General features: G+C 47.2%; 1 protein-coding gene across 5 annotated transcripts in view; it reads left to right on the top strand.

Annotated features, from left to right (window-relative positions):
* The window catches only part of MGLL (monoglyceride lipase), a 107,435-nt gene extending 86,566 nt beyond the window's left edge, over positions 1 to 20,869 (top strand). For all 5 annotated transcript variants that reach the window (XM_056337181.1, XM_056337182.1, XM_056337183.1 and 2 more), the window contains 5 exons: positions 1,928 to 2,064; positions 3,562 to 3,672; positions 9,806 to 9,895; positions 15,868 to 16,083; positions 17,060 to 20,869. In XM_056337181.1, the coding sequence (XP_056193156.1) occupies positions 1,928 to 2,064; positions 3,562 to 3,672; positions 9,806 to 9,895; positions 15,868 to 16,083; positions 17,060 to 17,185 (680 nt within the window). In that variant the 3' untranslated portion in view covers positions 17,186 to 20,869. The remainder of the gene's footprint in view (positions 1 to 1,927; positions 2,065 to 3,561; positions 3,673 to 9,805; positions 9,896 to 15,867; positions 16,084 to 17,059) is intronic.

Genomic DNA, 20,869 nt, shown 5'->3' with positions numbered 1-20,869 from the left:
CAGAGCTCTGCTAAGAGAAAAATGTTCCTCTCACTGGAACATTCAACTCGTATTAACCTGCTCAATTTGAAGATTAAATAATAGGCAGATAATGCATTTGAGGACCACAAAGTGACTGGACTGGACACATATAAAAGTTGGGAAAAGCTCGCTTTCCATCTGTAACAAAAATCAATTTAAAGTTAACAGATCCATTAGCCACACACACATGGCTTCACTTCTGTAGATCATTGCAGCTTGTATTTTAACTGGCTCTTTGGTTTGTTTCTGGTCACTGATCCACAGAGGTTGCTTGCTTTACCATACTTTGGCAGGTATTGGAGTGTATGCATGGAAAGCAGAACTGGTAATACGTTATTTATAATGGACCAGCATGACACCTATGGGTTTGTCTGGCAGGCAGCGTGGCTGATTGCAGTGTACACTGCCAAAAGACTCTGGAGAGCACCTGGCAGGACAAAAGAAGAACAAGTCTGGGGTTCAGTTTTTCTTAGATGGAGTGTATTTAGTCCAGCTTTTTATTAGTTCTGCCTAACTTGCAAGGTGATTGTTTTTGGATGGCTTACAAGAAAATTAAGTTTAGGCATACCAATTTCTTCTGGTATGACTGTCGCCCGCAGATCTAACTGAGAAGCCTTTGCTTTCAGGCTGGGTAGGCAATGTTTTTCTTTGCTCAGCACTAGAGGGGGTACCATCCAGCATGTAAACAACTATCAGGCACTTCACATCGTTTGACAAGTCATTGCCCCTTTATGCCTTTAAGTACACCTAGGTGCCCACTGGAGAAGGCCTAGGGAAAACACACAGCAGGAGGGAGATGTTGTCTGAGACTCCCTATACCCTATCCTGTATGGATGGAATGTGTTTTCCCCCTCACAGTTTTCCTTAACAACCTGCAGGGAACAGAAGCAAGCAAGGAGACTTTTTAAGGAAGAATCCTATTTGTGATAAATAATATCGTATATGTGTGGTCAGGTAAATATGCAAACTGCTCCCCCAAGGTGGTATTAATTTCAAGCCTTTGCAAGCTCAAAATTGCCTGGGACTGTGTTTGTGGGGATACTGGCTATACCTCTGCCAGGGATACCGCTGTTCCCATAGCAACTCACCATCTCCGGTTTTAGTCTTTCCCTTCCTTTTGATCAGACAAGATAACTCCCAAGCACAGAAGGAGCTAACAGTGTCCAGGTGCAGTACAGTTTGCATTAACACTGGTTTAGGAGCGTGCCGCTTGATGCTTTCCCACTGCAGGCTGTTGCAACCACTGTCGCTCAGCCTCCTCTGCTGGGAACACTTCACCTCGTAGAAGGGGAAAGTTCCAGCCTACCTGGTGTTCCAGGGTATCGGTGAGGAAAGGCAGGACTCTGCAAAGCTCATGCACACCCAGGCGCTGGAAAAGGCTGCCTCCACAGCCCATTAAGTCTATAGTGACTGTATCTAGTCTTCAGAATGTTTCTGTTTCTTGCCAAGACTCTACACAGCAGTTATTGCTGTGCAGCGAGCCATCAGACCCCAGCAGCTACAATCCCTGGGGCAAAAACCCATTTCCCAGGATGCGGTGATCTGCTGCCTCTACAGCAAGGCAAGACAGCCTCTCTGCGCTCCTCGCCCTGATGCTGAAGGCTGGAAGAGATCAGATCGGTACCCTTAGTTTTGAGGAGCAGGTAGAAACAGGGGAATATAAGATCTTTGTAAAAATTAGATCATGGACAGCATGGCACTTTTTAAACAGCTCTGTGCAGCTTCCTTCATATTTTTGCAGCACTCTTTCTGTTGAAAGATGACTGCAGGGGAAGGTCAAGTTAGGACAGCAACAGTCCAACAGACACGTTTCTGCTAAAGCTTTTCTCGGTCCAACCCAAACTATTCTATGATTGCAACCACTGCTTCGAATGACCTAGATGCATGCTCTCCTTTTCCCCTACAGTTGGCCACGGGCAGAGCGAGGGTGATCGTATGGTTGTCTCAGATTTCCACGTCTTCATCAGGGACAGCTTGCAGCACATTGATCTCATGAAGAAAGAGCACCCTGGGCTGCCCATTCTCATTCTGGGGCACTCCATGGTAAGCACCATCCCTTACCCCTTGCAGCAGCACCCAGGACACGTGCTGGAGCACGGTGGTGCCCTGGTGATGGCAGGGAATAACTCGGCCCACAGCATGAAAAACAAACTGACAAGCAGCCTTCCCTTCCGCTTCATTCACCGACCGATTTGCCAGCATGCCTTACCCTATGAGATCTGTCTCGAGTATAGTCAGCCCTTAACTTTTCTACCCGGATCATAGCCCTAATTAGTGCCATTTGCAACAATGGGCCGGTTTTTTTTTTTTTAATAGGACCATTCATTCACACCGGGTACATGGTAAGTCGCACAACCTCCCTGCAGCATTGGGCTTCTCCTTTCATTTTAACCAGTAATCAGGAGGTTAAGCCTTCCAAAGCTTTGTGAGCAGCTAGCACGAAAATACCCTGTAGCGCCATTCAGTTAAACAACCTAACAGGAAAGCGTACCAGGGATTAGGGCTGCAAAAACAAAGGCACTGATTTGGTGAGCAGATCTGAAGTCTGATTCTGACAGCACGGGCTAAATCCCTTTATTCGAGCTAGCAATATTCCCACTGATGTCATTGATCTGCTCGCCCTGCCTTCCCGGAGGAGAGGAAAATGAATAAGTACTTTGGGATTCAGCCCATGCTCAGATAAACAAGCGTTCTTGCATAAGAAGGCATGGCATGCTCTGAAGTGCTTGCTGAGCTCCAAAGCCGCTGTAACAAGGAGCTAATTTCCCAGTGAGGTCTTTGAGATGCTTCTCGCTGCTACTCCATTTAACAAGCCCCTGGTTCTCCGCAGTGTGGAAGTCCACCAAATATTTCCCTTGGCAACTAATCCTCTGCAAACTTTCCCGAGCAAGCCAGCCAGACCCCTTCCGTCCCCCACCCCTCACGCCACCAGCCCCATCCCCACGCAGGAGGGCTCAGCCTGGCTGGCGTTCAGCTCTGAACCATGGGCTGGGTGTTAGCTGCCAGGCGCTGGGCACAGCGCTGGGGGGCTGGAGGGGCTTCCAGCAATTAGTGAAGTTTTTCACATGCTGGATGGCAGCATTGCTGTTGCCCAGGTTACCAGTGCCACAAGCAGGGAGCCAGCCCAGCTCCACCGCATCTTCCCGATGCAGCACCAGCCTGTCACGTTGATAGAGCTGCGACCAATTTTTCAATTCCCACCTGGACCATCACTTCAGACATTTTCTTCCCAGTCCTTTTAACTGAGGACACAAGGCATCCTAGGGAGCTGACAGACGTGGCACAGAGAGTTGAGTTCAGTGTGACATGAGGGGTTTTAACATGAGAACAGAATGCAGGTCTCTTCTCCCCCACAAAAGCCAGACACTTCTAGTGCCCTGTGCCCCTCCTCCCCCAGCCTTCCTCGCCGGCCACACTGCACTCTCACCAAGGCAGCAATAATTTGTTTGCTTAGACTAAACACCTTCCAGTAACAGCTTTACTATACAAATGAGATGTTAACACCTGTATTAAGCTGTGGACTGTTATTTTGCATTGCAGGGGGGAGCCATCTCCATTCTGACAGCTAGTGAGAGACCCAGTGAGTTTTCAGGAATGCTGTTAATCTCTCCTTTAGTGGTAGCCAGCCCAGAAGTCGCCACTCCTATCAAGGTAAGAGCAAGCCTGTGCTGCACCTCATCACCTCGCTCTTCTGCTGAAGGAAGCACGCTAAGACCTGTAGCCTTTAAGTGCAAACCCCCGCTGAGATCTGTGCCACCTGAATGCAAGTCAATACTTCTGAGTCCCTCACCCACAGTCCCACCTACTTTTCAGAGGGAAAATGAATCCTGAACCCGCCAAAAAAAACTTATTTAAGTGAGAGTCGGCTAATGATGCTACCCTGGGAGGTGGTAGCAGACTGTGCTTTCTTCACCCCACCCTGTGGCAGCCCACACAGTGCTGTCCTTTCCCTTCCTCTTCTGTTTTATTCCTGACTCATACTGAGGCCGGTATAGTTACAACACAGGCTGCTGGCTAAGTCAGCCCAGGGTTATCTTTGGCATTTGGGGGATGACCAAGTTCTAAACAAAACTAGACTTCTTGAGTCCCAGGAGTCCTTCATGAGCCTCAAAGGAGGCTTCCAGCTAAAGCATCACTGCCCCAGCAGCATCCCATTTGAGGTAGTACTATAGCTGGTTCTTGTCCAGACTTTCTCCTCCCGTTTGGATTTCGGTTTTACACTCCTCCCATTCACATTTGCCTTCCCGAGCTATTTCTGACCCAGATTTGCACCACCCAGCTTGCCCTTACCCAGGGAGGCTCTGCAGGGCAACTGACCCTCAACTCTCCCCCTCCTTTCTGGATTTTTAAAAGAACAAACAAGAATCCTAAACGAATCTGGAAGCAAAGGGAAGGACCAGCTAAGGCAGCAGGAAGGACAAACATCTCATTCCCACAGAACTCATTCCTTTATCCTTTCTCCCTAGGTCCTTCTCCTAAGGCTAGCTTCTTGGTTTAATCCACTTCTAAGCTATTTCTCCTGCTTTCTTTTTTCTTGAGAGAAAGGAAACAGATTGCCTCAACTTTCAGTATAATCCTGTCACACCTTCTGCTGGAGCCAAAGCCACCTGCTGACCTCACAAATCATTCCAAGCACCAAAGGGTGCTTTTTAATCACCTCGCTCTTCCACCGAAGGAAATGGCATTAAGACCTCTAGCCTTAAAATGCAAAATTCTGCGTTACCTGGATGCCAGTCAATATTTTCTTTCCAAGTACCTCCCCCCCTGCCCCAGTCCCACCTACTTTTCAGAGGGGAAGTGAATCCTGAAGTCATCCAGCCCAGGAAAACTTACTTAAATAGTAGTCAGAGCACAAAAATGGGCTTTTAGGAGGCTGATAGCTGATTCTTCACAGGTGAGGCTATACCTGACTCAGCATAAGGGTCCCATGAGAACCAGTGCTCTTGTTTTTCCTTACTTTGGAAAGGGAAAAAGAATAAATATTAAGAAAATAAACCCCACAGAGCCTGAATCTGAGAGATACTGTTAGCCTTCTGTTCCTAGTTGAGTCAAGGAAAACATGGAAAGATTTTCCTTCTGCTAGAGCTATACCTTTTCCTCGATACTAAACCCTTTCTGAAATAAGGACTTACAGTTCTGTGGGAACTAGCATTACTGTAGTCTGGTTTCTTGGAGATCTGTATCTGATTGTGGCTTTATTTCAGCGTAGGAAATCCTAATCTCTATCTAACTAAAGTATTTTGGAGGTGTTTATAGAGTCTGTTTCCTAGAGAGTCTTGTATGCAGTAATACAAGTGCACAGTGAGTGGCTTTGTCTTTCAAATCTATTGTTGAGTCTCAAAACTGATAAAAAATTAATTATTCCTGAAATATCTCTGCTCTGTCAAATTTAGCTGAAATCAGTCCTGGAGTTGAAAAGTTATTTGCAAGAGGAAGGAGTGGAAACAGGCAGAGTATTCCTCTGTAAGCCACGTTTTCCCATAAAGCTGAGCTGAAAACATTTGTGTGCTTTTTTTTTCCTCTTGAGAGCCAAAACCCGTTTCATTGGTGTTTGTGCCTGGGAGGCACAAAGGCTTTGGTTTTCCCTTGGAACTGGTACGACTTCTCGGCCCTGGGCCATTTCCCAAGGACCATTGCATTCATTCCTTTGCTGGGGAAGTTTCCAGCTGAGCAAGAATTCACCTTGGCCTAAACAAACGGGGGCTCAAGGCAACAATAACAGTGGGCCAGATTACACACTGCGTCCTTCAGTCTGTCTTAGAAAAACCTGCCCTCGCTGCTGAGCCAGCCCTGGCCCCAGCAGAAGTGCAGCATGTTTGGTGCCTGTGGGCAGGAAAATCAAATTCTGCCCTTTGCGGAAACACAATTTCATCAATGCCCTGTAAATCCCGTGTCCTGATAGAAGCATCCAGTTGCAAATCCAGTGTAGAGAGAGAGCCTTCCCCCTTTTCTTCTCAACTAGTCTGGATAAAATTCAGCTCTGAATCTTCAAAATTTCAAAGAATGCAAAGAGATGGGAGTCACGTATGTTGGCAAAGAGCAGAGTAAGGGTAAAAGAGACTCTCCCACTATGTTTCTGTTATTGAATGCTTTGAAATGAGGTGGGCAGGACAACCCCTTTGGAAATACTCCTTAGTAATTAATCCTACACTAACCCTCAGCCTATTGCTTAAGGACTCAGTGCACAGAAAAGTTTCCTCTTTACTTTCAGTGTTTTCCATTTTGCCTGTTGCTGATCTATTGCTTTCCAACCTGACTGGACATCACGTTGTTCCAGTAACTGAGGGTCTCCCAGTCACTCGGGCTGAATCTGCACGGTGCACAGGACTGTTTCTAAAGATATAGTTAAACTGGGAGAAGGTACTATATTAAAACCTCTTATTTTGGCTTTGTAGTGGTCTGTCCAGTTTATCAGAGATGTTAGCCATCAGGTTCAGAAAAATATTTATGAATTGGTTTGGTATCCAGGTATGGAGACACAGTATCTGATACATACCATATCATATCATATCATATCATATCCCTGATATCATATCCCCCTGATAATGCTGTTGAGCTGCTCTCAACCTGATCCCTGTAGCTCATCACATCTCTTCCGGAGCCTGGAAATGAGCCTGGCTAACTTAACCAGTTCAAACATCACGTTTTTATAAATCCAGCTCATTTGTAGCTGTAATGACCTAAAGGGCATTCACACAAGCAGTCTGGCAAGCAGAGATCATGGGAGAGAGAATTAAGCACATTGAGGTGTGGAAAGAGCACACCTTTTGCTCCATTCAGAAGAAAAGTGCCTACACTGCGAAGCACCTGTATAGTTAAACTAAGGCAAACCCCATAAAGTCAGCTTTAAGTTACACTTCCAGTCAAGAGGCAATGTTCAGCCGTCTATTTCAGTCTTATCCTGGGATCTTTTCCACAGGCACGGAAGGGCTGGATTTGAACACTGTTAGTATTTCGCACACCTGCGGTGGCCTTGAGCAGCACTAACAGCCACTGCTCTGCGGTGTCATCCTCAGCCCAAGCAGTAGCAGCCCCCTCACTGCATTAACCGTTCCCCATCCCGTGGGAGCTACTCCCTCAAGAGCTGACACTGCCACTTTAAAGCAACAGGGAAATAAATTCTTCGTGTATCCAATATAGCCAGTGTTTCATCAACGTGGCTTTTCATTAAAGTCCAGCATGTCACCAACTGTATCACAGCGCTCGCAAAATCAGCAGTGAAGGCCCAGGGGAACCTTCTGAATTTTTCAATATAACATAAAAACTTGATTTTTCTGGCCATGACCTTGTCTCCAAGAGTCATCAAAATTACACCTGAGTGTTGAGGGCGCACTGCCTGCTGGAGGGGACGGAGCGTTTCCTGTGGATCTGAAGATCCTTCCAAGGATGGTGGCTGGCAGAGTCCTTTCACAGTCAGTCCTATAGGCCAAGGTTAGTTCTGTCTGTGCATAAAGAAGAGTTTATATTCACACAGGTGGTATATATATATATATATATGTGTGTGTATGTGTAAGTGCATCTGACATGTCTATGTCCTGGGCCTGGTGCTTCTTTTGCACGGCTGCACACCAGACGTGACTTCACACATATCACCAACCCAGAACGGTACGTGCTGCTACACTTGTGGTCAGCAGCCAGCCCTATCTTGTGACTCTGTTTGGCAAAACTCCAGACACGCGCAAAAACCTCAAGAACGTTTCCAAAGGATGTCACGGAGGCAAGGCCATCAGTAGGCTGCGGGGTTGGGATGATAAACATATATCATTGAAACAGAAAAATGGCCATGCTGAATCTGAGAAAAGCCTGTCTAGCCTGTCTCCAGCAAGGAAGAGAAATACATGCTGAGAAAGAGCATACATGCGGTCCTCCTTTCCTTGTGACACCTTCCCCACCTTCAGCACATCGTTAGGCTGGTGTATTGTTGATCATATGAGAGGAAGGTTCGAATTTATGCTCATTCTGCAAAATCCCTATTGCAGATCCTTGGGAGTATAAGTATTCATACACATACCGAGCAGACACAGAGCAGAATCACCATCAAACTCGTGGCTTCTTTGGGAATTAGAGAGTATGTCAACTAACTTCTTTCTTCAGCCAAATTTAAAAGTAAGCAAAGCACCCATCTTCCAAAAAAACCCATGCCATCTTTTACTTTTTTATGTGTCATCTTGGACCCAAATATCTGCGGCTTTAATACCAACCAACATATTGATCATGTGGTCCAGTACTCTTGATCTTGAGAGAGCATCAGCTAACCTCTCGTGCCAAGGTATTTCGTCTTGAACAAGCAATCATTAGGCACAAGAACTCACCTAGCTGTTAACTCAGGCTTCAGTTTTAGGGCAGCTAATTGCCTGAGGTTGCCGTGATAGTCCTTGGAAGGGCACTTCCAGACCATTGTTTGGATTAGAGGCGTTCCGGGGGTTGTTTCTCTCACTCGCCATACTCTTAAAAGAACGCCCAGGACAATTACGCTTCTTCTAAGTTAAATACCTCAGCTAGGTGTCTAAAGTTACTTGGCATATATGTGGGTCGTTGTAAGTGTTTGGTAAGAAGCAAAACTATTACAGTGCTGTCAGTGCATAACCTTGCCTAGGATTCGTGAAGGTGCATTCCTCAAATCTTCACCACCTGGAGTGAACACTAACAAAGAAAATCCCATTCCTGCTTGTTTGCATCATAAGCTTATACTTGCATTGGTGTGGATGTGTTATTTTACTAGTCTAACTCCAGAGACCTCAGCAGAAATTAATTTTGCTGACACAATGTCATAACCAGTGAGGGACTCCATGTACCAGTAGGCAGTAACGCCGCTGCGTAGCCAGATGCACACGCACGTTGCCAAATGTGAGTCTTTACTGCTGTTCACTCGTGGATGACTTTGACTTTAACCTTGTGTTATTCTGCTAATATCATAATAACTTTGTCATGTATCATCTGTGATCTGAAATGTCAGGGAGTGCTTCAGAAGGGATTAATATCAGCAGAATCAGGGAACATAGGTGACAGCCTAGCTGCGAGTGTTAGCTGTGAACACGACAGGGCCATAAAACAGACCAACACTAATTGCATATTTTCTGACTTAAGTAGCAATCACTTAATTAAAGACAGCTACCAAAGATCAGAGCAGAACCTTGGTATCAATGTGCTTTAGTGCTATTGAAACGAAAGATGTTATGCTTTCTTCTGCCAGTGGTTTTGAGCCTGGGCTGCTGAATGCTTTTGTGTTTCTTTCCCGGGAGACAAGTGAGCAATGGTTTTCCTTAGCCAATGCATGCACATTTTGCTGTTTTTATTTACAGGTTCCCCAGAGAATATGCTTATCAAAAAGAGTGCAGCCTAGGCAACTACTGCAAATTGCACCAAGCATTACTTATGCACTGCAGCCTGGAATCAGAGCTGTGGCAGCAAGGAAAGGGCAGTAAAGCAACAAAAGTCAGCCCTTCTGAGAGCTAGAAATGGCTTTTTCCTATCAAAATCCTTAACTGAGACCTTTTAAGAAATTAATTTGAGAACGAGATAAAGGCAAAGTACAATTAAGTTGTGATGTTGCATGTGGATGGATAGCTGATGGCATTTCAGACTAGCACACCCACTCCCTGATCCCAGGAGCAGCTTAAACACTTCCTCTTCAAAAGAAATGCTTTAAATATAGGACAGATCTTTCTCTGGTGTCAGTTGACATTTCTCAACTATTTAACTTCCGTACTGATTCCCATCAGCTCATGATTTGGCCCTCTGTGTTATCTCTCTTGCTCTAACTGCTTGCTTTCCTCTCCCACAGGTTTTTGCAGCGAAAGTGCTCAATTTTGTTCTCCCAAACCTGTCGCTGGGATCGATAGATCCAAATGCAATTTCCCGGAACAAGAAGGAGGTGAGACCCTTAATGCCATTTAAAGTCACTGCATAGTTGGTTATCTTGTCCCAGTCCTGCTGTTTCTTTTTAAAAAAAACAAATCAGTGTTCTGCTAAAGCCTGAGGGCAAAATCTCTGCTGATGTAAAAAGGTGAAACATCTCTGTGAAGTCAGTGGAACTGACTGCACATAGCAGAGAACTGGGAAACGAGCAGTTCTTCCCCTCGGTGAGCCTTGCACCCGCAGCCACTCTGGGTACAAGAGGTATCAGAGACCTGTGCTATGGTTGCAGTACAAAGCCCACGGGAACCGTGTTTGTCTCTGCTGCACAAACACCACTCATGACAGCAACAAACACCAGCTATACAGGTTGCAAACACACTGCTAAAGTCAGCTCTTCCAGTCCTGCTCTTTGCAGTGAAACCGTGCAAAACTCTATGGTCCTGGAGATTTGTTTTCCTGCGTACAGACCAGGATCGTGTTGTGCCAAATGCATTCAAACAGCGGAAGAGAGCGTGCTTGCCCCAAAGACCTTGCTACAAGGTCTCCTGGATCACGCACCAACTCTGCTACAGCCTTTCCAAACAAACAATGTCTTGTTCTTGCTGCACCCAAGAATAAAACTTAAACGAGCTGCAACTGAAGCAGCCCCCGTAACAACCCGGTTCCAGCTCCACCAGCACAACTGTGCATGGAACTGTTCTGGGGTGAAGGTTTTGTAGTGTCACCATAGCTTGGGACTCTTCTCCCATTCATACCCGCTCCTAGTAATAACAGCTGCAGGCTATTCATGCCATCCCTAGCAAAAGCAGATGTTGCTGCAAGTGCTGCAACAACACACTGCAAGGATTTTTCCTTCTCGCAGTTGTGGGAGGAGGGAAAGGAGGGAAATGTGATTTGTAAGTGAACAAAGGTGCCTTGGCTGGACCCAGAACTTGGTGCATTTCAGAAATCAACTAGAATGCTAGAAAATGGCACCCAAGGGTGTCTCAAAAGCAGGAGGTCTTTGCTGATGTGCCTGTCAGTTGTTCCTGTGCTGCCATGTCAGCTCACATCTCACTGACAGATACTGTCATTTTTTTCTGCTATTCACACAACGGTTCATATCTTAAGTAGACATTAACTCTGGGGAGCTGGCATTAGAGTTGAAGCTGAACGGATCCGGAGCAAAGCGATGTCAGCGGCTATGTGAGTGCCATGCGATCAGCCTCGACATATCCCACCGCTTTGACTCACCCGTTCAGTAAACTGGAAAGCCAAGACTCTCCCAGAACAGCCTCAAGACTTTCAGGTTTTTTCTTGGCTCTGCCAAAGAGTTTGTTTGGTCAAACGACTTTCAGTTCAGTTATCTGTGACAGAGCATAACATTTCACTGGGTTGAAGGCAGAAAAATTCAAAGAGCTGAGAAAAGAAAGACAGAGTAAATCCTAGGGAACCGTCAGGACTAGCAGGTAGCGAGTTCATGTGCATCCACTGATGCACCGTATGACATATGTTCTTAAGTACCATACGAGGCTGCACAAAATACGTACTTGGGAAGAAGGCCGATCCCAGACAAGCTAGAGAAACCTGTTCTTAATTCCATTCATCTGCCATAACTCGTTACATTTAATTCAGAGAAAAGGTTTAAATTTACAGCCAATTCACTAAAATCGCACAGAGGGAAGTTTCTACTTCTGCATTTGTGTTGAGAGGATAAAAGCAAATAGTTATCTGGGGGAGGAGAGGAGTTTGAGAATGTTACTCCCTACTTGAAGAGTGAGCGTGGCTGGGACAGGAGGGTCTTTGCCTGCTCCTGCCCTGATCTCCTGTGGCACCTGAACCCTGTGCCGCAGCTGGTCCGTAAGAGTGGCGGTTTTAAATACACTTCCCACAGCTGGAGCCCGTGCTGGAAGATGCTAGTGCTGCACTAAAGAGCTCTACAAGTGAAAAGTGGTGATGTGGGGACATCCTGAATAAGAATGCGTTTAGAAAAGTGTCAGTGAGCTCCCTGGGTTTGGTGCACAATATTGAATGAGCATTTCCATGTTAGAAATCACCACAGCAACCACTGGACGTGGCTTCTAATAAATACATTCTATATTATTATATATATTAGTTTTATATATATAATAAATATATGCAATTGTGTTGTCTTTCAAACCAAATATTTACTGCTCTATGATGCTCCAAGCCTCAAGAGCTTTCTCTGAGCATTGTTTTCCCTCTGCTGTTTCCGTTTCCGTGGAGCAAGGGAAAGCCTTTTGCAGTGGATAAAAACGTAGGTCTGCTTCATTAGAGCCTGCTTATAATGGAGTGGCCTTCAAAATGAGACAACAAACCCCTGCGTGCTGTACTGCCTTCACACCTGCACGTGAACACACAGCTGACACGGCAGCTGCGACTGTGATGTGAAGGACTTTCCTGACCACCTCCAAACACCAGGATTTGAGGCTCCAGGCACTCACTGAAGACAACACAGCATCTCGGTCCTCTGGCTGCCTCTAACGCACACTCTACCCTCCTTTTGGACTCAAGATGCGCAGCTTCAAAGCACACAATGTGCTGGAGACATCCATTATTTATATGTTAAACATATTCTCCTGCCAGAACAACTTTCTATTCTTTAGAAATATTTTTGGCACATCATCCAAGAATTTCCTGATGAGTTTATGTTCCCAGCAGGCTGTCCTCAGGGTGTAGGGACTGAAACACAGGATGGTATGGAGATGTTTGTTTGATCTGCTTGCTATATCAAATGCAAGAGACACAAAAGAGCAAGAAGCAACCGTAAAAACCCGGTCCTGTTATTCCAAGGAGGAGTAACATCACAGGGTTGGGCATCCCTGTATCCCATTAACCTTTGTTAGCTGCCATTGGTTTCAGTGGAGTAGTCCCCCTGACTTTAGTCTTGTTCCTGCAGTGTCCACATAGGATGAGGCTGCAATTACCTTATAATGAATTTATTTATTATTTGCAAAATGCAAAGAGAAGATGCAGACCTCTAAGCAGGGGGATGTAATGCAGCAGGAGCCCTGATGGTCGCTCCTGTCTTAGAATTGCATAAAGAGAAAAAAGAGCTGCTGTGATGGACTCTGCAGAGCCTTGGCTGGACCATGCTGGGACCAGTTGCAGGCTCTCCTGGGGTCACCCTCACTCGCTTGCCCCTGCTGAGCCCGGCGGGCCTACTGGAGCTCTGGGCTTGCAGGGTTTGCAGTTCACAGCCTGCAGAATACAAAACCCATTCCCCGTCTTTTCCTCTTTCCCCAGCAAGCTGCTGCTTTGCACTCTCCCCATGCATTGAACATTAACTCTCATAAGGATTCCTGTGCCTTCGCTGGGAACAGGATAGTCCCCCTGCAGTCCTGATCAGTCTGGGTTAGGATTGGGTTATTATTTTTTTCCTCACCCATCATCTACACAAAAATATTTGTTGGCTACTTAGTAATTAAAAAATCCCTGCTCTTTCAGAAAAGAGAAAGAAAAAGAAAGAAACCCATTAGGTCATTCTTTTAGCATTTATTGGGCTAGGGAGGGGGCAACTCACATTAATTCATCAACACTGTTCTACTCCATAGGAAGGGTCAATCCATCTGTCCACCTCTCTTGAGTCCCCTCCCTGCGAAGTCCCTCATTTGCTGCCTTCAATTAAAAAAAAACAACAACCTAAAAAATAAAAAGAAACCCATCTCAAAGCTGTGTTGCTTTAGCACAGCGCTGTGACATAGATCCAGACAAGTAACTCCCTGATTTACTTACAACAGGCTGAATGAAGCCTGTTGCTGAGTAGCCGGTGCAAGATGGTCATTTTGCTCAAAGTGCTGATGAAAAGCCAACATGTTTGGCTGAAAATATCAGGATACGCCCAGCTGTCAGTTGGAAAGATAGCAACACCACACCAGGCAGTTATGTTTTGGAAGTAAAAGCTGAACTTTTTCCATGAGCAGGTTCATGAGAGGATGCTTCTTTCTAAACACAGGCAGCTTCTTGCCCTTTGGAAGCACTTTGCAGAGCAGGGAAGGTGTGGCAGACAGGCTGAGCAGTCTAGGGGATGGAGGATGCAGGTGGCGGTTTCTGCATTAAGCAGCTGGTTGGGCACTGGGAGGGTCCATGTGGAGCCAAGAGGACCACGTGCTGTTCAGCTTCCTAGGGCCTTTAGCAGGAGCAGAGGATGCTCAGCATGTGTTAAGGGCGGATCCTTTTACCTTAACTGCAACCTAATCTTACAAACATCTTGCAAACAGTGTTTTCCAAACCCCCAGCATGCATAGGGGCTTGCTACTTTGAAAGGGAGACACTATGCATAAGGTCCTAATATTATGAGCTGTGATGTCTTTGTTATTATTATAAGTCTTGGTCTCCCTGCCAAAAACTGCCCCTCACTTCAGAGTAGCCATGATCTTGCAGAGAGGCCAAAACACGATGGCCTCAATCAAATACTAGAAATATCTGCTGCATTCAAGGGTCCTAAATGAGTGCTACAACAACTTGAATGTCTGTGGTCCAACTCCAGCACACAGTAGAGTGGCTCTACAGCTGTCACTCCCCTGACCATCCTCAGCACTGCAGGCTGGGGCTGGAGGATGCCAGTTGCTAACAGTCCCAAATTCCCACCCACTCCTTCCCCTTGCTGCACTCAGGGGTAGGAACCATGGGTTCAAGCAGCAGGAGATGGTGGGGACTGGAGGCAAGAAGGTGAATGGGAAAGACCTGTGAGCACCAGCATGCCTCGCTGCCAGCTCCATTTCCAGTGCTTTGGGCTCCAATACATTTAAGATGACAAGGAGGGAAAAATGGCACGACACCTTCTGGCAAATTACTGCCCCCAGCCGGGAAAGCCCCACCATGTGGTGTCCTTCTGCCACCCTGATAATCTCATCTCACAGGGAGATGACTGCAGAGCCCACCCCAGAGGCTTGCTGCCTTCTCGGTGGGCACCAGGCAGGCCACGCTGTCCCGCTACAGCCGTGTCGGTGCCTACGCCTACACAGAGCTACGTGTCCCTGGGGTGGCCTTTGGGGTCACCTCCCACTCGTGGTCCCCTCAGGGCAGGCACCGGCAGCAGCAAGAGGACCTCAGGTTTCTGCAGAGCAAGGGAGAGTCTGAATCGACCCCACTGCCTGCGTGGAGAGGAGGAGACTGGTTTTGGCTAACCTATAAATAACTATCATTTCTATAAACATCTGCCGGGATTGGGAGAAACTGAAGGCTGTGCCAGAGACCAGCCCATAATCAAAGCATTCTGGCAAATACTGAGATGGCAGTGGCTGTGTGGGCCGTCTCCGCGTACAGTATACAAATATTTACTGTAGATTTGCCTGCTGCGGTAACTACTCGTTCCTAGCAACTTTCTGCACTAGCTCTTGTACATTTTTATCCTCTCACAGTCTGGCTGATCAAATTGTTGACTTTTTTTTTTTTGCCTGCCACCTAATAGCATCCTTTGCTGCCTCGTCTGTGCACACTTTGCAGCCGGACAGGACCCCTCAGTGTCACAGTGCTTTGCGGTCCAATGTGTCAGTAGGTGTAGGTCACCGTCCTCACCCCCAGAGAGGGAAGGTGAAAGAGAAAACCATCTGAGCCCTCAGCAGAGAGAATAAGGACCTGGAGAACATCAGCTTTCAAGTAACACAGTCTGAAGAACCCTCTGCAGAAGAGATGTGACATCTGAGTGACAGAAGGACATGGCAGAGGAGAAAAATGCAGGCAGGTGCCCCCACGGGAACAGTCTTTGTCAGACACTGGTGCTTCGCCTGCAGGAAGATCTTTGGCTTGAATATTTTCTAGTGATGAAAGAGAGAAACACACAGCGAGGAGCAAGCCAGGTTGTGTGAGCAGTTCTGGGTAGCCCCAGCAAAGACCTCGACCTTGACTCTGATGGCAGGATATCCTGGCAGAGCAGGACATGACTGTGCGAGCCAAGGGAGGAGACTCCTCACTGCCAGACTGATCTGCTTTGTCTTTTCTGCGTAAAATATTGCTAACCTTAAATTACCTCTTTCTCCCTGCCAGATGGAGTCTTACACATCCGATCCCTTGGTCTACCATGGCGGCATGAAGGTCTCCTTCGTCATCCAGCTGATGAATGCCATCGCCAGAATTGAGCGAGCTCTGCCCAAGCTGACTTTGCCCATCCTGGTGCTACACGGCTCTTCCGACAAGCTCTGCGACATCAAAGGGTCCTATTTACTAATGGACACAGTGCAGAGTCAGGACAAAACCCTCAAGGTCATCTTGCTTTCTTGATTTCTAGGATTGTATCTTGTCAATGTTGGCCCGAGTGTGAGTGACCGTGAGGGGCAGGGAGCCTGCTGAGCCGCAGGGAGCTGGTGATGAAGCGGGGCTGGTGCATCGGTGGGACCGATGGAGCCCCTTACCAGGAGGCAGCCCAGGCGGAGCCCTCCCTGGGCATGGCGTGGTGGCCTCTCACCAGCTACAGCCGGGCTGTGGGCAGGGGGTGGTGGCTAATCCCAAGACCTGACCCAGTGGCGGCTGTGTACCTCTGGGGTCTCCTGGGCATGAAGCAGCTTGGTGTAGAAGTCGGGCGAGGCACATAAGCGGGTGAAGTGCTGACCCTCAAAGCTCTTCAGAACAATGCCAGCTGGGTGAGCACCAACCTTACCTCATGCCCCAGCAAGTAAAGGTACAGGGGGGCCTTTCCAAAGCGCTGCACGACAAAAGCCACTTCACATCTGCTCATTTCAAGAGAGCCACAGCTGATTAACCAATTGTTAGCACATGAATGAGCCTGAAAAAGAGACAGGGAGACCAAGGAAAAGCTTTTGTCATTGGAAAAATAACTGGATAGTCTGGGCATAAAAGGAGTAAAATTGCACAAGGCATGATGGGAACATCCCCTATTGTCCTTTAAACTCCAAGGGCATGATAAGTATTTCCTCCTCCTTAGTGGGATAAAAAGCAAGAAATGGATGGGGCTGGGACATCTTCCTGCAGGGCAGCAGGGTGCTGGGGGAACACACAGATGTCAAGCTGCAATGCCAATGCCTTCCTGCTCGCCAAGGGCCACCACCACCAGTGGCATCTCTTTGATTTCATAACCTGCCACATCTAGGAAAAAAAGCCTGACAAGGTGTGGGCAGGACGTGTTGGACCTGTGGGTGTTGACGAGAGGGGACTGAAGGCTGTTCTGTTCATGCGGCTTTTTTTTCCCCTATGCTAATCTCCACTCTCTCCCTGGTTGCAGGTGTATGAGGAAGCCTATCATGCCCTCCACAAAGAGCTGCCCGAGGTTTCTACCTCTGTCTTCACAGAAATACTAACATGGATCGCCCAGAAGGTCTCAGCAGCTGGGGAAAACAGCCATACTTAAGAGCAATTGGTTCTGCAGCTCTTACTGGGGTTTTCTGGGAATAGATGCTTTTCTTAATAGAAGCCTCTCTGAAAAAGATCTAACGTGGAGGGACTCTTGGGATATTTTATCATGCACAGCGTAAGGGTGGGTGGGGGGAGAGGCATTATTTGCTGATGTAAATGGCCATTGCCCTAATCTGGAGAAGAATTGATAGCTGTGGGAGCAGCCGTCAAAGTTTTCCAGGTTGGGTGACTTTACTGAAATGCCCCTCACCCACCAAACTTCCCCCACCACTTCTGCTTCTCTGCTTTCACTGGGGTGACAGGGGTGTATTTATACTGCAATAATTTTTGGTATGTTAAATAAGTCAGTATCTTCCACTTCATGGTTTTGATTCCAGGTGCATATTGTCCCTTCCCTGTCCCCACCATCCAGTACCTTAAAAGCCCTGGTCCTTGTGAGGAGAGCCATAACGAAGGTGCTGGGTAACGAGCAGAGGCTAAAGATGGAGCTGACAGCTCCCTGAAGGTGAAGGGCTGGTTTTCAAGTTCAGATTCCTCTGGATACTGCTTTTATAAGCAGGCCAGGCCAGGGGAGAGCATCAAAACAGCCTCCGCTGCCGCTCTGCATGTCCTCTGCAAGTTTGTGCCTGGGGAAAGCGTTTTGAACAGCTCTTTAATTTTCATCATCAGAGCAGGATCCCAGAGGGGAGAGGAGGAATGTGGAATCAAACCCACTTAGCACATTGAAACACCATGCTTTTCCAAATGCCAAACCTCATCTCCTCTGCAAAATGAACTATTCTGTAAATATTCCTAGGGGCTGCTTTTTTTTCCTTCCTTCCTTTTTTTTTTTTCTTTCCTTTTTTTCTTTTTGAATTAATCACTTGCGCTACTGAAATCGAAAAAGCAAAGTCAAAGTTATAAGAGAATATAGTAATATAATATATGATGTATATAGAGGTGGCTGGGAGCCAGGGAAGAAGTAGGAGGAGAGTCTAAAGAAGGGGTTAATTTTTCACTCTCTTGGCAAGGAATAATGTTGTCCTACCAGGATCCAGTCCTCTCACCATAACTTTACATCCATAATCTGTTGTTTTCCTTCATCAGTTGGAAAATGTCCTGAAAATAATGCTAGCGAGAAGCACAGAGCATCTGGTGGGTGGGGATTAGCAGTGGGTGTCCTCATGGTCCACTGGTTTAGCAGGAGACCCACAGCGCGAATGGAGATGCCATCCAAGCTTGTCCCAATCTCCTCCTAATCAGCACAGCCACCTCTGGGGCAGAGGGACTGAGCTCACCCCTTTAGGCAACGTGGGGAGCTAAAAGCAGAGTGTAAGGGTGCAGTCATCCATCCAACATCCCCCTTGCTGCCCTGGGGGCATCCAGGGGCACTGGTGTACAAGCTGCTGTAGCAGAGCTTGCGGACTGGTCCGGTGGTACAGACAAGCCAAAGCCTAGAGCTGCCGGGGTCTCTGGCAGCAGCAGCGTGAAAGGAAAGTCTTTAGACCCAGCTATGGAGCAGAGGCATCGTATCAGCATGGCAAAAAGCTGTGTAGTGATCACAGCATGGCTGTGCAGGTCAGTTTGTCCAAGGGTGATGGCTCTGTAAATACACTTCTTGGCACTAGCCAAAGGGAAGGGGTTCAGCCTGTGCCTCTCCCTCCAATTTTGCAAGCAGAAAATGCCTGCAAGTGTTGCACTATGAGAGAGCGGGGCACGTCCCCCGGTGACACACCAGACCCCTTATTGCCCTCCCTGGCAGCAGCAGGAACCATCGCTATGTCCTGAGCTGCTGCCCCCCAGGCTGGATCCCACCTGCAACAGTCACGGGGGGGTCACCCACATCTCCTCCCTTTGAAACCAGTTCTGGTAAGATTCAGGAAAGGGACCTCTGTGCAATAACAGTCTGAATCGGGGCCAGGTCCCAGCAGCGTGGATAGATGAAGGATGCGTGGATGCAGGTTATATCCTTGTAATTGCCCTAAGGGGTCCAAGTCAGGAAAGCTCTTTTATACAGGTTGATCCAGGCACTTTCACACTTGTATTTTCTTGCTTGTGAAGAGAGGAAGGAGCTGTAGTTCTCCCAGCAATGACAGCTTTTAATTCAAAATTATTTCAGCGCAATCAGCTGTTCTCACCAACCCCTGCTAAACTTGTGGTGAAACTTGCCATGGGAAAGAGGTGATGCGCAGGTCGCCTGCTCTGCATCTTCCAGCAGCCTCGCTTGTTGCAACTTTTTTTCCCCAAGCAAGATCCCTCCTTGCCAGATGCTGCTAGGCAAAGACAGCAAGAAGAGATACTACAGCGGTGATAAATCTCACCTGCTTCTTCAGCTGGAAGGAGAATCAAGTAGGCGTGATCCAGTGGTGACAGACATTGCGGGGGTAGCAGCAAGATGATGACTTAAGGATGGGATTTTTAAAAGCACTTTTCCCGAGGAAGTCAGGAGGAGTAAATCAATGCCCACATTCTTTACATCCCTTTCAAACTGACAAGCACTTTGCGGGGGGAGAGGGAAATGACCCTCCAGCAGGAAGGTCAGAGCCCGTCTGCTCCCTCCAACCTGGCTTCAGGCAGAGGAAAGTCTGTGGTCAGTGCCTTTGCTAAAATGTGCTCTTTCACCCAAGAAACATCTCCAGCTCAGCAGAAATAAAAGGAAACCAATTACATTGATCTGCAGAAGACTTGTCCCTCTGACTAGCTTAAGCTCAGCGATGGCACATGGCCTGGGGAAGCTGCATTTGAAAATCAGGTTAACAAACAACAAGTTGAAAGAACCACAACAACAAAAAAGCAAGCCAAGTAAGTCCCAAGCCATGGCACAGCAGAGTTATTGCCACCCTCAGCCGGTTTTGTGAAGAGTTATCTTCTGAGGAAATTAACACAGGGAAACCTACCCCAAACAAGCCCCGAAGGCTGCCAGCCCCCGCAGCGCGCACCCCCAGGGCTGCTGAGCCCAGAGGGAGCAGCCCCTTCGCAGCTGGGGATGTAAGTGCAGAGGGAAGGAGCGAGGAGCAAATCAGCCTTCGTGAGCTGAGATGCTGATTTGCACCAGCTGCAGCTCAGCCCGTGCATTTCAGCTCACACTGATGTTGCTGATCCCTTACCACTGCCTGTAAGCTACTTTACATTGACCCAGTTAGGTTTCACTGTGCCCCGGAGGAATTCTTCCTTTACTGACCAGATTAGTCATGAGCAGACCCACTGCCAAGGGAAATGTAATTACACTCTGTTTTCAAATGGCAGGTACCATTTGCAGGGAGCACAGCTGGCCTTACGAATGTTGCTGTGCAGAGCCACACCAGAGACCGGTCTGCCTTTGAGAATAGGTGGCACTCACGACTGAGCAATAGCAACGTGTAACTACTGTATATATCACCACCTGTAGCACTGAGAGACCATTCCCCACTGCCTAACCCATCACGTTTTCTATTTAGCCTGTTCTTTTTATACCACTCACCTTATAGCACATGGCCAGCACAAACCCATTGAGATTGCATTTACTTTTCCAAGTAATTTCGGAGCTCGTCTCTCTTGTTCTGTTGTGTTCCAGTTCAATAAAATACATTTATATATATACATATATAAAAGCATATATACATACACATGTATTTTCGGTGGGAAAAAACATATACAAGTTTAGGATTCTTAAAGGAATACAATGTATATTGCAACTAATAATAAAGTTATGTTTTCTGAA

Source organism: Falco biarmicus, chromosome 4 (genome assembly GCF_023638135.1).
Source record: "Falco biarmicus isolate bFalBia1 chromosome 4, bFalBia1.pri, whole genome shotgun sequence".
NCBI classification, from domain to species: domain Eukaryota; kingdom Metazoa; phylum Chordata; class Aves; order Falconiformes; family Falconidae; genus Falco; species Falco biarmicus.
The sequence above is the reverse complement of the archived record's forward strand: the minus strand, read 5'-3'. Positions and strand labels throughout refer to the sequence as shown.